Genomic DNA, 20,797 nt, shown 5'->3' with positions numbered 1-20,797 from the left:
TTCAATTATAGCTTATTTTCAGATTTAAGACTCAGGAATTAAAGTGCTTAAAATCAGAGTAAGTTCCTTACCACCATATACTGCAATTGGAAGTATTTACTCAGTTTTAGCAGTCTAAATCTATTTACTCCTAATTTCAGCACAGCTGAGAAGACTCAGCTAACCCCTGTCCCTCTGGTTCTATTCTGCCACTTAAAATTGTCGTCAGTTAAATGTTTCACTATCTGGACCATCCTGAGGTGAACTGAGAAATCTGTAGGATGTGGGACTAGCCCTGGCATACTAAGTAATGTGTCTGGACTTCTCTTTCAGAGCAGCACTGCAACAGCCAGCTCTGGAGATGTCAGGGGATGTTCTTCCCAGCTTCTTTTCATGGCTACGTTTAACTGAAGGTGTAGCATTCCACTGATTTAGTTACACTGGTGCTAAATCTGGTTTATATTGGCTTAGCTTTTCTTATAGCATTAATCTAAACTGATGTATACCAAATTAGGTGTGCCTAAATAGGGATTAGTTTTTCACTCTTTTTACTAAATTCCCTTTTCATGGATTTTAAGGACACGAGACTACTGTGAGAGTCCGCTCTCACTGAGAGCATGCTGAAGGACTTGCCTGTATTTATTTCTGCTTCAAGTCTAATAGCTGCACTTGAACAATAGCATCTCTTTTAGACAAAACGTCTAATCTAGAGTAAAAATATTACCTTGGCTGTCCTGTCTGCAGTCTTTTACAGACTTACCAAGCCATTCCTAAGCCTGCTCTTTAGCAGGTGTATCAGAGCTCCCTGTATCACTGACTGCAAGTATATAATTTAAAATCTTCCATCATTCTTATGATGCTTCTCTGAGGCCGCTCCACTTTGCCTCAGATTTGGCTGTTCTGAAATACACTGTTACTCTATGTTCCCCTTACCAATGCATTGAATTAGCTCTGTACCAACAGGTCTGCCCTCTTCATCACCTACCTCCCACTTCAGTCCTCCGTTCTGCAACAGCAAAGACTTTATGCTGGACAGTGCAGTTCCAAGACCCAACTCTTCTTGGGCTACATGACATACATGCACAATCATTTTCTAGTGATTCTGATCTAGAGTTAGATGTTATGCCAGTGAATCAGTTTTCAATCCACTTAGTATCTGCTGTGTCAGTTGTGCACAGTTTACTCAACAAGACATTTCATGGTAACAAACCAGATGCCTTAGAAAAGTTTAAATATGTTACAGCGTCATTGTTACCTTCCCAAACAAATTTCAACCAGCATTCAGTAGAACATTGTGTAAGGTATGAACTATCCTGTAGCATCCCTTATTATGCCCTGCCTCATCTCCTCCGTGACCCCAGCTGGATTCAGGGTCAGGTGGCCTGCCCAGTCCATTCCCTTCAGCCTCTTTCATACATTCAGACAGAAACAGTTTCTTTCAAACTTCGGGAACTTCACTATTGTTCCAAAATTTCTTTAAATATCAATCCAGAGAGTTCCCCAGACTGCTTTTTGAAAACTCTTTGATGCTTTTGTAAAAAACATGTTCTCCTCAATCACTTTTTGAGTGGAAAGCATTTCAATAGCATCGTTTCAGTGCATTATCTGTTCCTTTCCCAGTCCTCAAACCGTAGTCTTGTAGAAAATATTTACCTGAAGCCAATACAACTCTGCACATGGAGACCTAGCTTTTTTCTGTACCCCTGTTACTAGTCAGTTATTTCTGTCTCCATCTGTTTTTGTATTTTGGTGTTCCTACTCTACTCTTTTTGGCTTTGCAAGGTCAGTTACTCTACGGTGCCAAGGTGCAAGCAGGCTGCTGAAATGAGCTCCAGAATCACTGGTACATTCCTTTCTAGAAATGAGCTATATTTTTGGTAACAGTCACTGAAGATGTAACTACCTGTAAATATCCTGAACAAGGAGAATTTGAAACAGTCTTTGGTATTGCAGAACAGGCCAGAAAGGGCCTTGATGAGCAAACACATCACCCCGTTGCCCCCAGGCAGGAAGCACCACATGACAATTCCATCAGTTTATTAAAACATAGGGATCCCACTTAAAAAGTGGCCTTTGCCAGCAGAATTTACACCCTCTGGGGTGAGAAAGCACTGCTGTCCTCCATATTTAGACCAGGGCTGTATGGTGTCATGGACAGGTGCTGCTCACCACATTTTTAATCAATGAATGTTAAACCTGCACTGTGTGTCAAATGATTTTCAATGGGCAGATGCATGTAAGCCCTGTCTTCCTAAAAGACAGCTAAGCCACCTACAGTCAATGCACAGAGCAGCAAAACCGCAACAAACCTTGAGCAAGTTAAACTTGCAGCCCTCCTCCAAATGCTCCCTGAGGATGCAGGTGACCTCAGGAGATATACAGCTTACCTTTCCCGCGGCAAAGGCTTGGGCTCTGGCCGAATAGCTGCCATGGAAGAGAGGGGCTGCCTGGCAGGAGAAGGGATGGAAAAATTCAAATCCAAAGAGCCTGTTTTCCTGTGCAGAGGCTCCAGCCCCATGGCTCCCTGCATTTCACTCTCAATAGGGCATGAGCCAGCCCTGCCGTGGCTGGAGAGGGAGGAGAGCTCAGGTCCCACTGCCCCTTGCAGGACTCCTTCAATGGCTGCCTGGGGGTCGTGTGTGGGGGACACGGACGGTGGGGAACGTGACTTCTTTTTTGTTGATGCTCCTGCTAGAAGTTTCAGCAGCCCGCTTTTCTTCTCCTTCTGCAAAGGAACAAAATGAAATACGGGCAGTGAGCAGACATACCAACTCCCTTTGGAAAATCACAATGAGTGTGGCAGGAAACCTCCCAAAACTGCCATGACTAGGGGTGGATCCAGGAGGAACTTGAACTTTCGGTAATGAAGATGCTATGAAAATCCCTCCCCATCCAACAGGGCTTCAACTCATTCAGCAGAGTAAGGAGCCACCATATTGCAAGGATTATCTCCATTTTCAAGTCCATCCAGGCAGTGATCATGTGCCTTTTGAAAGAAATAGTGCAGTTACAGTGGGACATCAAACTTCCCACGCAGAGAAGGCGGTAATGGAAGTGCTGCCCTCTCTCTTCCAGGAGAATCCTGTCCCTCAATAGAGAAACTCCCCAAAAGTAACAAATCAGGCCCTGTGGGTAAAAATCTCTACTGGGAAGCACAAGGGTCTGAGGAGAGGTTTTAGATGCCAGCCCATTGCAAGAGAAGTGCTCATCATCACTGCCTCATTTGCAACCTGATGCAGATTTACTATAGGGAGAATGGAGGCACAAGACTGGTTTAATAGCTCCCCTTCACGTCCTGCATCACACAGCTATACCTATTTGCATCTCCTTCCCAGAAGTGGGTCAATTCTCATGTAAAGGTATCACCTTGATGGTTTGAAGACAGACCACAGAGCTCGCAATTGGCAATTGCAGTGGCAGTTCATGGGAGGTTTCAATGTTCTACAAGGGTTTCTGATACAGAGGAAAGAAAACAAGATAAAAGCACCCTTTCGACTAATGTGAAAACAAAAAAATCAGCCTGCATTACTGAAGAAACACATCTGACTTTGTGGGTTTTATAGCAGTGTGAGAAAACCTGCTGCACATTTACCTCAAGCACATACAAATACCAAATATTATGTCCTTCAGATAGAAAGGTTTTGGGGTAGAGGGATTGTGTGAAGAAACTGGCACAGCACTAGGCTAGAGTTGCAACCAGCCATGCTCTGCAGTAAATTTTCAATTTTTTTTTTAACGACACAAGAACTTTTGCAAACGATCTGCTAGGTTTCTTCCTCTTCTGTCAGAAGTGCAAGCCATTACCCAAGACTATCTTCAGAGGCTCAGGGTTGTGAAGTTTAGCTATATTTGATAATTTGTTCTATGTCAGGATCCCAGGGGATAAAAACGAACCCAGCAACTGCAATGCTTATGGAACAGAAACTCTCTCTCTATCTTCAAGCAGGAACACTCTTTGGAAATACAAGCCAGTAATGTATTTATTCTCTGTAGACAAAATGTCCCGTGCAAGGTTTAAAATGATGCTCTTTTATATACTGACTGCTGAAGTAATTTCTCAAAGTAGCTTTAAATAATAGGAACGCTACAATAAGATAAATATAAGCTTTTAGAAGATGCTTGGATTTACTACAGTAGATGTACTTGGAGTGTCTGAGACCTCTGCTCCCGAAGTTCTTGTTTTTACTCTTTAGCTGTCACAGACTGGTAAGGAAACAGAAATACCTTAGATGTTAAGACACGGAAGAGCTAAAATGAAGCATAGCTGTTATCACAGAGACAATGTCCACTGATTTTTGAAAAGTAGAGTCTGAACTGTGCTTCCAGATCCCAGTCCCCTGCATACCAGGTTCCAGCTATTCGCTCTGTTTAAAAGGGTGTTTGTCACTTACAGGATGAAAGGATCCATAGTGCCAAGATGTTCATCCAGGCAGAATCCATGGAAGCCAAGGGAGGCTGGCCATATGGCACCATCAGGTCAAAAATACTAAATAAATTCCCCTGGAAACAATAGAAAAGCAGACCAAATGCCCTGATAAACATCCTTCCCCGATGGAAAGGGACCGTTGTGTGAACTGTGGTAGGTGTGCATGCTGGAATTCACCTGAAGCACTAGAAAAAAATACTTCAGTGTTTCTCTCACTCTCTAATTAAGAAATATAGGTGCTGTCATCATTATATCAAATTTTAAAGCTCTTCATGAAACGTCAAAACTCTCCTTTTCCTGTGGCACACGGGAACGATAGCTCTAACGATCCCAGCATATTGTGTCAATATGCATTTGAAAGTGTCTAAAGGTCAGTGACAGAATACAATAGCCGTTGTGGGGCTCTGGAGAAACGGCTATTGTGCAGCAGTGAGCACTTTGAGCCACTTTAATTGGCAGCTTTGCACATGCAAAGTAACTATGTGAACTAAAGCCCTGTATAACCAACAATTAATATTCCTGTGGGTAGCAGCTTTTCTAATTTTTGCTTCTAATTTAAATACCTTGGCAAATTTTCATTAGAAAAACCTTGTGTGACTTGGACCATTTAAGGCACAGAAGCAAAAATCCTTGGAAAGAAGGAGATGCATATATTCACACCCATCTGCACATTAAAAAGCAGATGAGTCTGACAGTCATTTGATTTTGTTTACAAGAATGACTTCCACTCTACAGGGTTAGCCCTGCCATAAATTTCTACACTCAAGCTACTATCCATCAGATAACAGAGAGCTACGTACCCTTTGTTCTACTTTAACAAAAGGAAAAATAAAGAATTGATTTTTAGCCCTTCTTAGTCCACTGAGCATTCTACTAAACTTCTGAGGCTAAGATCTGTGATCTGTAAAGAGAGAAGATGATGTACTTCAATTGCTAAACCTAGTCCTGCTAGTCAAGACCTGAGAAGTCCCATCCTTCCCATTATGGCCTTGGGCAAGATATTTAGACGTGAACTGATAATAACTACTTCGGGTGCCTGGAGATTAGACATTACATCCAGTTCTTTCTCCCTCTGAGTCTGGCAAATGCTCTCAGTCTTCTGGTATCACATTGCCAGATCCTGTGCTGATGCTGCTCAGAGCACTTCAAGCAAAACAAGGACTGTCAGGAGCTGATAATTTACTGTGATGTCTCTCATGAGAAACAGATTGGGTTTGAACCTCCTTGTGATCAGCAATTCAACCTAAACCCCTTCATGCCTCCTCCCCACCTCTAAAATGAGACTAAGTTAAAACTCCTCCTTGTGCCATGGGAATTTGTTAATGACTCCAGTGTTACAAAGCTGTACATTTCTTTGAGAGCAACTGGTCCTTTTCCATGGCTTTAATATTAAAAAAAAGAAAAGATTTGGAATGGGATGTTAGTATGCAGTCCCAGTAGTGACTTATTGCAAATGTCCAAGTATTATGAATTCATTTAATATTTAGTGTAATAGCAGCCATCCTTCACAAGAAATTAATTTAATATTTATATGGCTGTCCAAGACAGTCCTTTCTTCAGCAGTTTCACTGTAAATCAATGAAGCATTAATGGGCGTAAATGCTGTAGAGAAATCTACACCGATTGGTTACAGACTCTGTGGGTTTTGAAAAGAGATAACAAATTTACGGAGGACGTATCTGATGACTTTCAGGAATTAAGTTTTTGAATGAAAAAACCCTATGGTTTACTTTTTCCATTCACAGATGGCTGTTTTATCATTTTCTAGGAAATCTGTAATCTACTGAAACAGCTGTGTAATTATTGAGTTTTCTTTGTCTAGTAGCTACATTTCCAATTGACTGCAAATGTGTTTGACGTCCCTACCTCCTGAACCTGCCAAGGTCAGACCTTCGCATCTGTGTTGATGGATGGATTCACAGTATGGACAGCACTTCTCCCATCTCCTGGTTACTGCCTGCATGTTTAACTGAATTTAAATCACCAACTTTGTGTTGCTCAGGTTTTAGTCTAGGAGGTTCAGAGTCAAAACTTCCAAACCTTAATTTCACAAGGATCAATACCTTGTTCAAAAAAACCCCCAAAACAAGAGAGTGAAATTAGCTTTTTCAAATAAATCCCAAGGGCTGTGAACATAGACAGTATAGGTAGGGCAGAATTTCTTACTTCTCTAGCGAAGCCTACACTTGAGTCTCCGTTCCTACAGTGTAACATGAAGGAATCTCAGTGGAAATCAGTCTCTGGCAGCACAAGGATGGGATGGGCGGCATTTGTGTGACCCTGAAACATACACCTGGGGAAGCCAGCACTTGTACAGGTGCAAGTTCCCCTCAATATCTCGCCGTGGCAATGTTTAGAAAAGTGAATACAGTCTGAGCTTAAGAACTCACGAAAGACTACATCAAAATTAAAGTCTCAGATATGTAAATGTTGAAATATTTTGCTTCACAGTAATTGGGGATGATTTTTCCCCTCATTAATAACCCCACTTGAAGATAATAACTAGCTCTTCTTTCAGCTTCAGAGATGAGATGAGCACAGAATGCAGCTACTTTGTTGATGGCTGAGTGATAACGGAGTTCCCTGTCTGCAAAGTAATAATCATGCCATAATCCAAATACCAATTATATGTACTGGCTGTATTAATACAGACCTTTTTTTTTTTAAACCACCCTAATAAACAGAAAATTCTAGTTTAGTTTTCTTTGTCTGCAGCTCCTAATACTTAATTTCCTACCTATCCAGGCTCATTAAATAAATGAGGAAACCTTACTGCAGCTGATAGAAAAACTATCTCCAGCCATTGAAATGAGGTAATTTCTCATGCAACACCAGTTACATCAATAGATAAGAGAGCCAGAGGGAGAAAAAGGTTTCATTTAAAAATGAAGAAAAGAGAAACAAAACTATTTAAATCCTGCCCTGAGCCCTACAGAACAAATAAGGAACTTGTCTATCTGTCAGTGCCCACAGACCACGACTTCTATTGCTTGTTTAACTTGGTCAGTACTTGTTTCGGTAAATTTAAGTTAGTGTTTGGAGAACTGTGCATTTTTATTCTGATTCCAACTTGGCTACTGGCGATTGATGCTTACACTGAAAGAGTAGGTGGTATTTTGGATTACGTCTTTTAGGAAAAAAGCTATTTGGGTTCTTTAAATCTGCAAAATTATTTGACTTGAGATTTTGATAATTATTTAAAAAGCACAAAAAACAAACTAGCATCATCTCAAAGGAAAGCTTGAGGTCAGGGAAGTCTTTGGGTATGTGTTTATCATTTGCCATTTGCCACTGTTTCTCATGAGACATGGATGATATACTGAACAAGACAAGAGTAATTACTTACTATGCAATTACTGCTGGTTTTAAGAAAAGACTAGTGTTGTACCATGTATTGTATGGAAATACTTGCCGAAGATTTAGTTTTTAATGGAGACAACTCCTCTGGCCAGAAGTATATTATTATACATGCCAAGGAACAAAAAGGATTTTAGGATCATAATATCATTAGCTTTTAAATCCCAGTGAGAGTAACATGGTACATACATACATATTAACATGCATGCATACATGCAAACGTATTAGACTTATGGTCACCTATTTGAAGATAACTAGTATTAAAGCCAGGAGAAAAGAAGTAAAATGCCTTGCAGTTAGATCTGATAGGGAAGATCAAATGTTCTGAAAAGAAAACTGAGAAGAAGAAATTAGCGCTCAGGTCCCAGTACAACAAAGCACACAGGCACTTCATCATGTGCTTTTGTTGAACTGGGGTAGATGCAAGGCTATAGAGACTACTAAAAGAGATAAAGAGAGTATCTAAAAATATATTTGAATATTCAATTTAGAGGGAATATTAGATCTTTTAATCACTGGAACAAAGTTAAAGGCTAGCTCAAAGGGGAAAAAACCCTGAAAAGGAAGCAGAGAGTCTCAGCTACTGGTGAGCTTCCTGGAGGCTGCTGAATTCATAGCACGCAGCAGGTAAAAGGAACACTAACACGATTGATGGTGAATAAGGGACAGATGATCTGCTACACTGATCTTGTCTTTTTTCTCAGTTTGATGGAGAGAGAAGCTCATGGACGTATAGCTTTGTATTTCGTTGTTTTTCCTGGTCTGGTATGTAGGAAATAGGTGATGGTTAGGAAAAGGATGGAAAGTTGTTAACATATGCAACTTACTCTGTGCCCCAATAACAGGTTTCAGTGATATTTTTTAGTGGGAACAGCTGAAACAGAGGTCCAGGGAACTGAAAACTTCTGCTGTGATGAAGTAACTCAAAACTGTGTACTGATAAAGTCAAATGTAAGGACAACACCAAAGGAAGTGATGAAACTATAGTTCTCATGAAGTCTGTGGCAACATTTCCACTTCCAAGCAGCCACTAGCTCTAGAACTAAGCTCAGATGGATGTATTTCTGTCCTGATTTTAGTCCGCCTCTTCCTTTGAAGTGTGAACAACCTCTCTAGGGACACAAAAGAAGGGACTAGGCATGATATCCTTGTACACATTTGAGATTCAGCGGCTGCCTTCACTCAGCAATCCACTGGATGTTTGATTATCCCACAACAAGGGAACTTCAGCACAAAGCACTGAGATCTCTCCTTCTCTGCTCCACTCTCCTGCCCCTGCACAGCCTATACAGAGAAGCATAAAGCATACATACTTCCCTTTCTCCATTTCAGGAGAAAACTCAGTCAAGCAGTTTCATGCAAGTGCTTCAAGTGTTGGATACCCAAGAACGAACAAGGGTTCCTGCTCAGTTGCATAAGAAATCCTCATCCTTTATTTCTGGAAGGAAACCTTGGTACCCTGCTGTGAATCCCAAGTGGGAGCAGGTAGCTTCCTCAGAGTAAAAAAACAAGATCCAAGCCACCTTTCCCTTACCAGAATCTCCTGTTTGCTTAGACACCTGTTCTGCTTGTCAGATTTTGTGAATCGCATTTGCTAGACACTTAATTATACCCCCACATTTAATGGGAATTACAAATTCCAGTACCAAGCAAGAGGCTTAAAACCTCCATACTCAGCAAAAGTTAATGCCCATTGTGAAACTGGCCAAAAAGCAAATGCAGTGTGCGCTCTGGGAATACAAATTCAAGTATTCCTATGCTATTATTTACCTTAAAATGCCTATTTTCACACAGGAAAAGGAGTCACTCCTAAAACCTGATGCTCAGCAGTGTCAAAAAGGCAAAAGAGAAGACTGAGAATTGTTAGGAAAGGTCTAGAGCAAGAGGTAAATACCATCTGTAGAAAACAGCACTGCGGAAAGCCCTGCCATGCCTACCTTCCTGAATGTTGTGTCCTGTTCTGGTCATGGCAGCTGGAACAGGATATTGCAGAGCTATGAACAGCACAGAAAAGGGCAGCGAGGACCATGAGAGGTGTGGAACAACTCTTGTACATTGGAGATGCCTGCTTGGAAAGCAGATAACTGACAGGAAATATGATAGTGGCCTACAAAATCCCTGCCCACACAGAGAAGGTAACTTGGGAACAGATCAGTTATTTCCCACAATACAGGAATTAGGGGGAACCTAATGAGATTATCAGGCAAATGGTCAAAACTAAAAAATATGAAGGACTTTTTCACACAACACATAATTAAACGGAGCCTTGCTGCAAACAGTATCGTGGAAGCCAGAAGTATGAGAAGGTTCAAAAAGTATTAGAGAAATTAATGGAGAACAGGTCTAGCAAGGACTATTAAAATAATGGTACAGATCTGACCTCCGCTTCAGGAAGTCCTAACAGGTAAATGAAACAGCATTTACAGCATACACAGGGTAACTCCACCTCACTACAAAGAGACCATAAAAACATGGACAATGATTGCTATGATAAAAAAATCAGCTATTTGGGCAAGAGCATAGGAAACAGGACAAAGCCTGGAATGAGCTCTGTGCCCTCCCAGCTTTGGGAAATCAGCTGTTCAGAGACTTCTTCAGCTGCAGGGGTCTGAGAGAGGGCAAAAAGCATCCGGCAGGATGCAGTGTCAGCCAAAGAAGAGACACAAAAGGTTGGGAACTGCAACCCCTGAGCACTTTCACAGTCCTGTAAATGCTATTTGGATTCCTCAGCTCCATCTCTGCTGTGCTGTAGATCAAGGGCTGCAGCCTCACCCTGCACCAAGGAGCCACAGAATTACTGCTGATGGAACTGACAAGGCCCTACTACTTCCTGGAGCCCAGCTTGCTTCCTAACCTGGCACTGCAATGCCTTTGTACATACCAAGGGCTTCCTTGGAGCTACCATGGAGGTCTCCTACACAATGCTACACCATGTCTCAAAGATCTACCCTAAACTGAAGCCCAGCAAATGTTAAGCCTTTATTTTAATATAAGTCGGGTATGACTAGATGATTTAGGCAACTGTGGTAGACTAACTACACTTTCCAGAGGATTTAAGCAAAAGAGCTGGACAGAGTATGAGCATCATTCTGAAACTTTAGGTTAATTTATTCAAACTAGAGGAGAATCTATCACAGCTTCACTGACAGCACAGGATTCTGAAATGAGAAAAAGATGTATAAATACATTAACTGTTAGACAAAGTACTTAGGATTAGTGTTTTTAAATAAGATGATTTAAACCGACTGGTTAGCTTGCTGCTCCTTGTCTTTCATAAGGAAATGAAAAAGATTTATTGGTCCTGGGTCGCACCGGGAGCAACACTCACATTTCGCAGAAAGCCAGAGCAAGTGCACTCACTGAACACCTGAATGAATGAGAATCAATGACAGAAGTCAGGATGTGCTTTGACATACTCTAATCTTACACATAGTTAGCTCTGGCTCTCCCATTCACAAGGGATGGATTTCATTTCAGAAGCAAACAGTTAAAATTCCTTGGCCTTGCTTTGTAATCTTATTAAATGACAAGCAAGTGAGACTAGTATTTTTATGGAAAGCAGAAACATGTGGGTAAAAGATTTGGACTAGTGGAGGTCATCTTGTCCCTTGTTGCTGATGTATCTATTCCCGCCTGGTTGATGCTGTTCCAGCAGCTGTGCCACCCTCAGGCTGTAATTTCAGCACTTCCACCAAACTGAACAGTATTGGGCTGGCCTGCACTCAGAGGGAAGATTGCTTGTGGAAACCTCAGGCATCACAGGAGGTATATTCTTCTCTCAAAATCAGTTCCCCATGGAAGAGGCAAAGGGCTGTCTGTGGACAATGAAAAATGGACAGGATTTGTGTGAGGTAGACGCTGGAACATATTACAGTGAAATAATTCCTAGAAACAATTCATCAGTTCACAAAGATGTATTTAGCTAGAGACTGAGGAGTCAGCTGAGACTGACAGAATACATTACACCCACATGGACTGTGGCCTAGAGGTGACAAAAGCAGAAGTTCTTCTTGCTCAGGCAACTTATTTCTGAAAATGAGCTAGGCTTCACTGGGGCAGCTTGGACCAGGTGAGGGATGGGAGCAAGAGGGGCCCTGATGGTTCTCAGATGGTCTGGCATTGTAGAAACAGGGCCTTGACACCATCCAAGCCATGAGCATGAAAATTTCGCCCTTTTGAAGGCTACCCTCCAGTTTCAGCAGCTCACACAGCATCAAATCTGAGCATCTGAGAAACAGTTCCTAATGTATTTAATGCATAAAAAAAATCAGGCCTTGCCCCTGATCCCTCCTGCCATCATGAAAGTGTGTCTCAAACAAGGCATCAAGAAGAGATATACTAATATGCTTGAGCAATGGCTTCTTTTCTGGGAGTAAGGGGAAGCTCATCCTCCCAGAAGCCATGGGAGTGCCTGCAGTCCCAGGTGCTCTGTATCCATGGGCATCGCAGGCCTCACTGCACCCGGCAGCACAGCACGGGGACAGAGCTGCTGTCTGGTGCACTGAGGTGTGATGAATTATTATGGTGCATAAGCTTTGCACGGAAAGCAGCTGAGGTTTCTGCAACCTCCCCTGTCAGCTGCGCTACAGGCATTTTCAGTCCACTATGTTTACTCCTGGGACACACTGAGGTAGTTGAAGTCCTTTTCTCTTATAGGGACAAATTGATAACATATGCTCATATTTTAAAATGAAGAAAGAATCCCAGAATAATTTTAAAGGATTGCAAAGTAAGTGGCTGTCAGTGTCAGAGGAATGCCCAGGCATGTAAATGACAATTTCTTTGATAAAGTGGCCAAGGCACAGTGGCTTTCTAAATGTCACAACACTTGGGTTGTAATTACTAGTAAGCTTTGCAATAGCAAAAGCCTTGCTAGAAGCTGCTTGAACCCTGGCAGTATTTGTAATAAGAGCATCCTCTCTTCAGCAAAAATTGGATTTAATCTTTTTCCCTAGTTTTGTCTTTTTATTATTTAAAAAATAAAAACAGAGCCATCATAGACCATTTGCTAAAAAAAATTCCCAATACCTTTATGCTAAAGTCAGGTCTTTAGGAGTATAAAATTATCTTTCTTAAATTAAAGAACTGAGCAAGAAATATCATAAATGAAAAATGCAGCTAACCAAAGGGAACAACTAGGGTATAAGTAGGGAAGGAGGGTCAATAGCACCGTGGCTATTTTTCCTTTTGCACTAAGCCTGGTTTTACATTGTAATCCTAGCCCTCCATTCTATCTTCCCTTCCTTTGTCTGTTTTATGCACTTTTTCTTCCCTGACACATGACCTGTAGGTATGACCCTATAATTAAGAGCAATTGAGTTGCACTGATTTAATTAATTACCACCTGTCACGTGTGCCACCTAAGCCAATACTCTCCATTTCCTCAGCCCACTCCAAGTGTGAGACAAAACACGTTAACTCAAATGTCAGGCTTAAGCTGATTTGGGTAACCCAAGACATCCGAAGACTTGATTTACATCCAAGTTGGTAGTAGGATACGTTCAGTGGTGCAGCCAATGCATGGCATCTCACATGGGTTACGCACGTATTCACTTCTGTAGCCTCAAGAGGTCTCTGGACATGAATGGCTCATTTGGTGCTTGTCTGGAGCATGCTACACAATGAGGCAGTGACTTCTGGTTGGTGTTTTCACATGTGACTGCTACGGAAATAATTAGCAACAACAACATATATACAGTGTATTCCTCTTTGCTCTGCCAGCTAGTTGACTGATGCAGAAGAGGCCAGTGTGACCTGAAATCAAAGGTGGATCCTGCCTACTAACATCAAGAAGCAGTCAATTGTAACACTCAAGCTCAAAATATCTCTGCGAAGATTTTGGTCACATTCACCTTACATGTGAAAATGATGGAAACTATATAAGGATAAAATCACTAGTGCACTGGAGCAGAAATGACAGCTTTGTCATAATAGTCCATCTCCGAGCCTGCCTACCATAGATAAAGATGAAAACCCCTTTATACAAGTCAGATAACAGGTCAGGAAGATTTCCCCTTGACTGCAGTGGTTGAGCGACTGATGGTCTGTACAAACTGACAGCCTTTCTTCTTTTCATTTTAGCAAAACAGCGTGGGTAAACATTGACTTAGAATTGTCTTGTTTTCAGTTTGATCATGGTTGATTGGAATGTCTCTGTCTATAAAGATAACAGAATTAGTAGTCCATTAGTTAAGCAATCACAACTTCTATTCAAGCTCCTGTACTATGATTACTTTGATGTATCTGACAATCTTCCCACAACAGAGCAGGCAATACGATGAATATCCTGCACAAGTTTGTTCTTTCAACTTCTTCCTGCTAGGATGGCAATATGTGTGGTAGAGGGGTCCCTTCCAGTTTTGCACTCTCCCTCAAAATTTTTAAGTCAGCAGCATACATGCAGGAACTCAAACTGCAGATAACCAGATACTACCAATTGCTTTGCAATGTTTTCCAGTTAATGATTTTCTGTCAAACCAAGTGGGCATTTCAAATAGGTACCAACAAGGCTTGTCTCAGTGCTTGTGCTAGTCAATCTTTTCATTAATTACTTGGTAGGTGAGCTAGAGGGTGCACTTCTAACATGAGCAGCAGGCATTGAGCTGATTAAGTCTGCAAGCAGTTGGAAGGTGTACTGGTTTTAGCTGGGATAGAGTTAATTTTCTTCATAGTGGTTCATATGGTGCTATGTTTTGGATTTGTGACCACACAAGAGTAATAGAACACCCCATTTTAGTGACTGGTGAACAGTGCTAGCACAGCATCAAGGACTTTTTTGTGCTGCCCCACCAGTGAGTGGGCTGGGGGTGCACAAGAAGCTGGGAAGGGACAGAGCTGGGACAGCTGACCCCAGCTGACCAGAGGGATATCCCAGACCATATGATGTTATGCCTAGCAATAAAAGGTGGGGGAAGAAGGAGGAAGGAGGGACGTTTGGAATGGTGGTGTTTGTCTTCCCAGGTAACCGTTAGACATGACGAAGCCCTAGAGATGGCTGAACACCTGCCTGCTAATGGGAAGTAGTGAATGAATTCCTAGTTTTGCCTTGCTTGCATGCAGAGCTTTTGCTTTACCTATTAAACTGTCTTTATCGCAGTCCATGACTTTTCTCCCTTTTACCCTTCCGATTCTCTCCCCATCCCACTGTGGCGGGGAGTAAGTGAGTGGCTGTGTGAGGTTAAGCTGCCTGCCAGGGTTAACCCACAACAGAAGGATAAACAGGGTAAGAATTCAGAACAATTTTCCTAAAATGGAGAAATGATCCCAAATCACCATGGTGAAATCTGCAAAACCAAGCATGACATGCCACTGTTAGGAAGAAGAAATCAAATGCACAGATGCAAAATGAGGAGTGACTGACCAGCCAGCAGCTCTGCAAAAAACGGGAAATGGAAGTTACACTGGGCATGAGTCAAGATGCTGCTGCGAAAAAGGCGAACTTCATCTGGAAACATACTAACAGCATCTTATATGTAAGCCACGGAAAGTGCTTATTCCATCCTAATTGGCACTAACAAGGTCTCAGCAGAACTCCACTCTGGGGGACTGCTTTTTAAGACCCAGCAAGCTGAAGACTGCCCAGTGAAGAGCTGAAAGTGTAATCAGAAGCCTAGGGAGCATTACCTGTGAATACAGACTCGGAACTGGCTCAGTGAGGTTGAAAGAAAATAATTCTTGAGGCCTGAACACATTTCTTCGCTAATACATGGAAGGCTGTCAGGAGAAAGCTGATTAGCTGATAAGCAGGACATGAAGAAGCAAGATTCATTTGTAAGCATAAAAGGTTCAAGAGGGATAATAGGGAGTTTTCTGGCCCTAGGAATATGAAAGGATGGAATAGATTTCTCAGAGAAGTTACGGAATGATCTTAATTGAATGATTTTAAGAAAAGTTAGACAGACATCTATGGTGGGTAGTTGGCGTATACCTGACTTTCTCACGGCTGGTGAATGGAAACCCATCCCAGGCTTGTGAGGCCACCATCCTTCCTACCTTCTCTGTGTCACTTTCCCTGCTGGCCAACTGTAGCTCTCAGCCAGGTGGCATCTAAGCCTGCGAACCAGGAGTATCTGGCTTGGATATAAACCCTGTCCAGCAAAATTTAAAAAGTTGGAAAATCAGTTCTCTCTTTTATGTCCTGATCAAAGCCTACTTTGTGCATTTCCCTTGCCACAGCAGGCACCATCATGTTGATAGGATCTGCCTGCCTGACCTCCCCCATTTTCTGTCTCAAAACTTAAGATGCGAAGAATAACATGATGTTGTACAGGAGAGAATAGAGATCTCTGAAGTCATCAAAAAAGCCAGCTAGTTCCATTTTAAAATATACCAGTTCTGAACTGATCATGAATTGGGACTGAAAAATACAGTACAGGAAATCTACTTGACTGCAAAATAAGTTGGCCATAGAATCACATTAAATTACTTCTTCTCTCCCTGGGGTATCTGGTGATGAAGCCCAATGCCAGTCTGCTGCTAGTGTGCTGAATACAGTGAGCTGTGAGTGAAGGTTAATATTTTAGCTTTTGTACTCTTACAGAAACATACCAGTGAATATGAACCAAACAAAATACATGCAAAGAAGCAAAGAGGCAGGTTGAGTTCTGCTTTTATAATGAATTGGTTTTTAAAAGGTTGACTGCTTGACACCCTATATTAATTGATTACAGGCAGCCTGCAGAAGTAGTGTCTGAAAAGCAACTTTTGCATGATGTACTTTCGAATTCCTGAGACTGATCTTTTCTCCAGAGGGCATAATGAGAGCATTTTTTTTTCAGTCCTTCAGAGACCAGCACTGACTCCATGTCTTGACTTGGTCTGAAGGGAATTACTAGATGCTTGAGACATTCAGTCAAAAATAACAACCCAGGCTGACTTTAAAGTGGCTGTACCATTTGGCAAAATAAAAGCTGAGGGCTTGTGAATCCTTCTGCTGCTACTGCAAGATGAAAAATAAACAGAAATGTACAAAATAAGATAAATAACCCTTTGCTATAACTTGGTTATGCCCTTGAGTTACATGATAAAAACAGAAGCACGCTGCAGATATCTGTTGTCTGTTATAACCTGCTGCTCCTACAGTACTGATGTTTGTCTGAAACTGCAATTTCATTTACTTTATGTAATTCTTCTAACAGAGCTTACTTAAGTATTTCTGCATTGACAATAGATATTTTAACCCACCCATTATGCGTAACTAGAGAGAAAAGCAAGGAAAAAGAGCAGTAACTGTGTGACTGAAAAAAGAAGCATGGGCACTGAAAAGCTGATTACAGCAAATTTTCACAGGAAAGTTCAAACTTTGTCTCCATAAAACAACTGCATTGGCACTTGAGATACTTGTGTCTCAGTGAATAATCTCTGTTGCCTCTTGGTGGTTTAAGACTTACTGGCTCATGAATTCATATTTGGAAAACCACTGAGGAAAGCAAATGAGTCCTGGGTACGTGGGAGGCCAAGATGCCACCAACTCTGACACATTGCAAGCTGTTTCATTGTTTTCAAGGCATCCAGCTTCTTACTGGTGTTCTTCTGCTGCAATGGTTTCATCCTGCATGGCTGCCTTCCTGGGAGCGGTGGGGCAGTGGCAGCCCCATTACAGCTCTATGTGTTATTGCTCCAAGGCAGAAACTGGAGGACAGGGACAGACACTGCATTTGCACTCTGATTTCTTTTCACCTGTGCATGGGAATTGGGAGCTTAATGTATCAAACCAAGCTTTTCAGGAACAGGTCAGGCAGAGGGCAGAAGCTGTGATGGGATGCTCAGCTGCAGAGTTGTGCGGTCTGGGGTGGGGATTGGTCCCTGTGATTCCTCAACAGCCGGAACGTGTCAACGTCTCCCACCGATACCACAAGAGTGCTTACATTTCACCCGACTAATCCAAGGAGATGCTTGCCATCCCCTCCCACAGCCTGGCCCCATCCAGCCATCTGGTCCTGCGTGATTCCTTCTGCAGGCAGGGGAATGCCATGGGAACGCCAGTGCCGGGATGCTCACACGCAGACATGCACACGCACTCGCGCACACACACGCCTCCAGCCTTCTGCTTCCAGCGCTCCCTTGCATGCTCTTTCTTTTGCCAGTTCTACTTTCTTCCCCAAGCAGCACCAAGGATTTAGTAAAAGCCTGTGGGTCCTCTGTGTTATAAAATTAGGTCTCTACAGGTGCCAGAAGAATGCTGAGCCTTGGCATCCAAACAGCTTTGTCTCCAGTTAATAGATAAACTGAATTTCCTCTTGAAGCTAAAGCACTCTCCATCCTCACCTCCCCTGGATCCACTTCCCCTGCAGAATGCAGCACAGAACCACTCGAAATGGTGTTAGAGAAATCCACCACGGACACTTGAGAAATCCTGTGACAGCACTATGAGGCAGATAAGCAGAGGCGGGGGGAGAGGAGAGAGAAGAGGAACAGCTTTCGGAGACTGCTTGGCAGCAAAGTCAACACTTGAAATATCTGTGGGGAGTTTGAAAGCATTTCCTAACATCAAAAATGTGAAGAAGAAAAAGAAATTTTGATCAATGGCTTATTGCCCTTGATCTAAGCAAAAGAATCTTAGCCAGTCAGAAATAACAGAAATCTGTTTTATTGTAAAGCTGAAGTTTTCTGTGTTTTGACAGCTGGGGCTCGTGCTTTTGGCTGGATTATTTGCCAGCCTTAAAATATTCATCAGTGAGTTGCCAGGTTTTTGTCCTTTCAAACTGAACTCTAACAACGAAGGAAAAGGTGCTGGAGAGATTTTAAGCACGAGTTTTCTGCCCTAAAGCAGAACTTTGTGGCCTGAATTCACATGACCAGAAAAAGAGGTTTCCACTCCCTGGCCAAGTTTCTGGTGAATCACTTGCTGGTCACAGAGCCAAGATGAGCTTTCTCGAGCATGGGAAGCAGTGGCTTATTTCTGATGAAGACAGCCTCCTCGCCTTTGTTGAGAGGAAATGGATTAACAGTATGTATTCTGTGCACAAGTCTTGAGAAAACTGAACTAAAATATTCCAGATTAAAGCATCCTTATCAAAGGACAAACTGGAACACATGTTAAACTGAAAAGTCAAATGTGACCCTGAAAATGGTCGGTGAAATATTGGTGTTGGTGGCTCCCGGATCAACTCAGATGCCTTATAGAGAACTAAATTAGCGTTACAGAACTTTATCTTTTTCAAGTAAAACTTTACATTACTATTCCAATGTTGCTTCCTCTTAATGTTTTTTATATTTTGATACACTTATTCTAAGAATTCAAACCAGGCTCTTCTGTTTTTTGTGCAATTTGTTGATTCTTATGTCTTGTGCTGCTATCATTCAGTCACTTAGTTGTTATCATCCCGTTTCATACCTGTACAACTTAGGGGGCTTTCTTAGGTGAACCAGTTACAAAGTGAAAAATATTAAATCATTTCATATCTGCTAGGAAGACTGAATTCCTCTTCCAAAAATTCAGGGTCAGTCATATTGACTTTGCGTCTGAAAAATCTACTTTCATCAACTCTGTCCTTAGCTTCTTTTACTTGTCCCAGGGTGACCACTATTTTTGTCATGTCATTTTATATCTACAAAGTCCTTGCAAGTGCTCAACGCTTCACTTCTGAGACCGCTCTTCCATTTTCTGGATAAGGAATTAAATTTCTTTAGTGGATATGAAGTGATAACAAACACTTTTCACTCAGGGACAAGTTAATATGAGAAGAAGCTGCAATGCAGAGACCAACACTTAGTAAGTCAAAACTGAAAGTTCGCTACCAAGTAGGGTCAGGTCCTTCAGGCACTTTCAGTTCTACCAACAGACAGATTAAACAGACAGTGTAATGTGAACCAAGGTCAAAGAGCATCTCAGAGTTTACAAAGCCAAATTTTCAAAGAGCCTTTGATCTAGTCTCCAACCCTACGTAAAGCCAGGGTGGGCAACTAAGCGTGCAGGTAGGAGGTCTGCACTGAGGGACATTGCCTGGTGGGCACTGGGCTGAAAATTAGGGGGAGGCAGGGGAAGGCACTGGCAGAAAAGGGGAGTGGTGGAGAGGGAAGTGTCTCTGGTGATGTCTACACTGCCATATAAAACAAGGCCAGGATTTAGCATCAAACCCTGGTCCACATCCATTAACCATTGTGGGTTTGGCTTATATGAACTAACAATCTCCCAGGACAATGTACAGGCAGGGTCTGGGCCACACCACGTACCAGGACTGTTCTCAATAAGCAGTCTGGATGCAGTCACCCTATTTTGGGCAGAGAAGAAAGCTTAGAAGTGTGGATGCAAGTCATGCAGGGACACTTGCAGGGCCAGAAAACAGGCCTTGGCTTGTTCTATTTTGTAATGTAGTCCTTACACCAGGATCATGCCAAACATACTGTATCATTTGAGGAATGCAGCTATTTTGAGCAGAAGGACTGATATTTGAGAAAGTGAGTGGCACTGGTGAGAACAGACAGATGTTTACTGATTCAATCTTCACACGCAAAACTGCTGGTGCATGTTCAAAGTAATTTTCTGAAGATGTGTCTCTTGCTATCTTAACGTCAGTAAACAGCGGCCCAGTGTATTTTCCCATTTGGTGTGACTCGCTTATCAAGATCCTCTATATATTCCAGGGACACAGTTACTAAATTTAAAGCTGCAAAGAGATTTGTTCTCTCAGTGCACTTTTAAGAAACATTTATTTTTACATTGCCAATATTCAAATATTTCTATATACTCTGGCTAGGTAAAACAGTAAGGAATTTGTGTAACTCAGTGATGAATTAATGGCTTGCTCACTACTGCAAGCTCTTATTTTCCTCTTAAGCAGATATTGGGCTAGACATTTTGGAAGAGTTTAATCAAAATCCTTATCAAAAGCCAAATGAGTGGATTTTAAAGAAAGTTTAATTACAGTGGTCAAACCACCCAGCATGATTTGCTTGATTTGATTAACGTAACGAGGAGCACATTTAATGAGAAATGCATTAATTCATTCAAACAAGTGGTTTTTTCAGAGGTATTAAGCATCAGCCTGGATTATGTACAGCAGAAACTATTATAGCAAAAATTGACTGAGGTCA

The 20,797-nt window shown here is 41.9% G+C and overlaps 1 protein-coding gene across 1 annotated transcript in view; it reads right to left on the bottom strand.

The window, feature by feature from the left end:
• SH3RF3 (SH3 domain containing ring finger 3) overlaps positions 1–20,797 on the bottom strand; it is a 252,941-nt gene that overhangs the window by 12,379 nt on the left and 219,765 nt on the right. The window contains exon 9 of the mRNA XM_064439770.1: positions 2,367–2,704. Coding sequence (XP_064295840.1) covers positions 2,367–2,704 — 338 coding nt within the window. The remainder of the gene's footprint in view (positions 1–2,366; positions 2,705–20,797) is intronic.

This window comes from Phalacrocorax carbo, chromosome 1 (genome assembly GCF_963921805.1).
Source record: "Phalacrocorax carbo chromosome 1, bPhaCar2.1, whole genome shotgun sequence".
NCBI lineage: Eukaryota > Metazoa > Chordata > Aves > Suliformes > Phalacrocoracidae > Phalacrocorax > Phalacrocorax carbo.
This window is presented reverse-complemented; position numbering and strand designations above follow the sequence as displayed.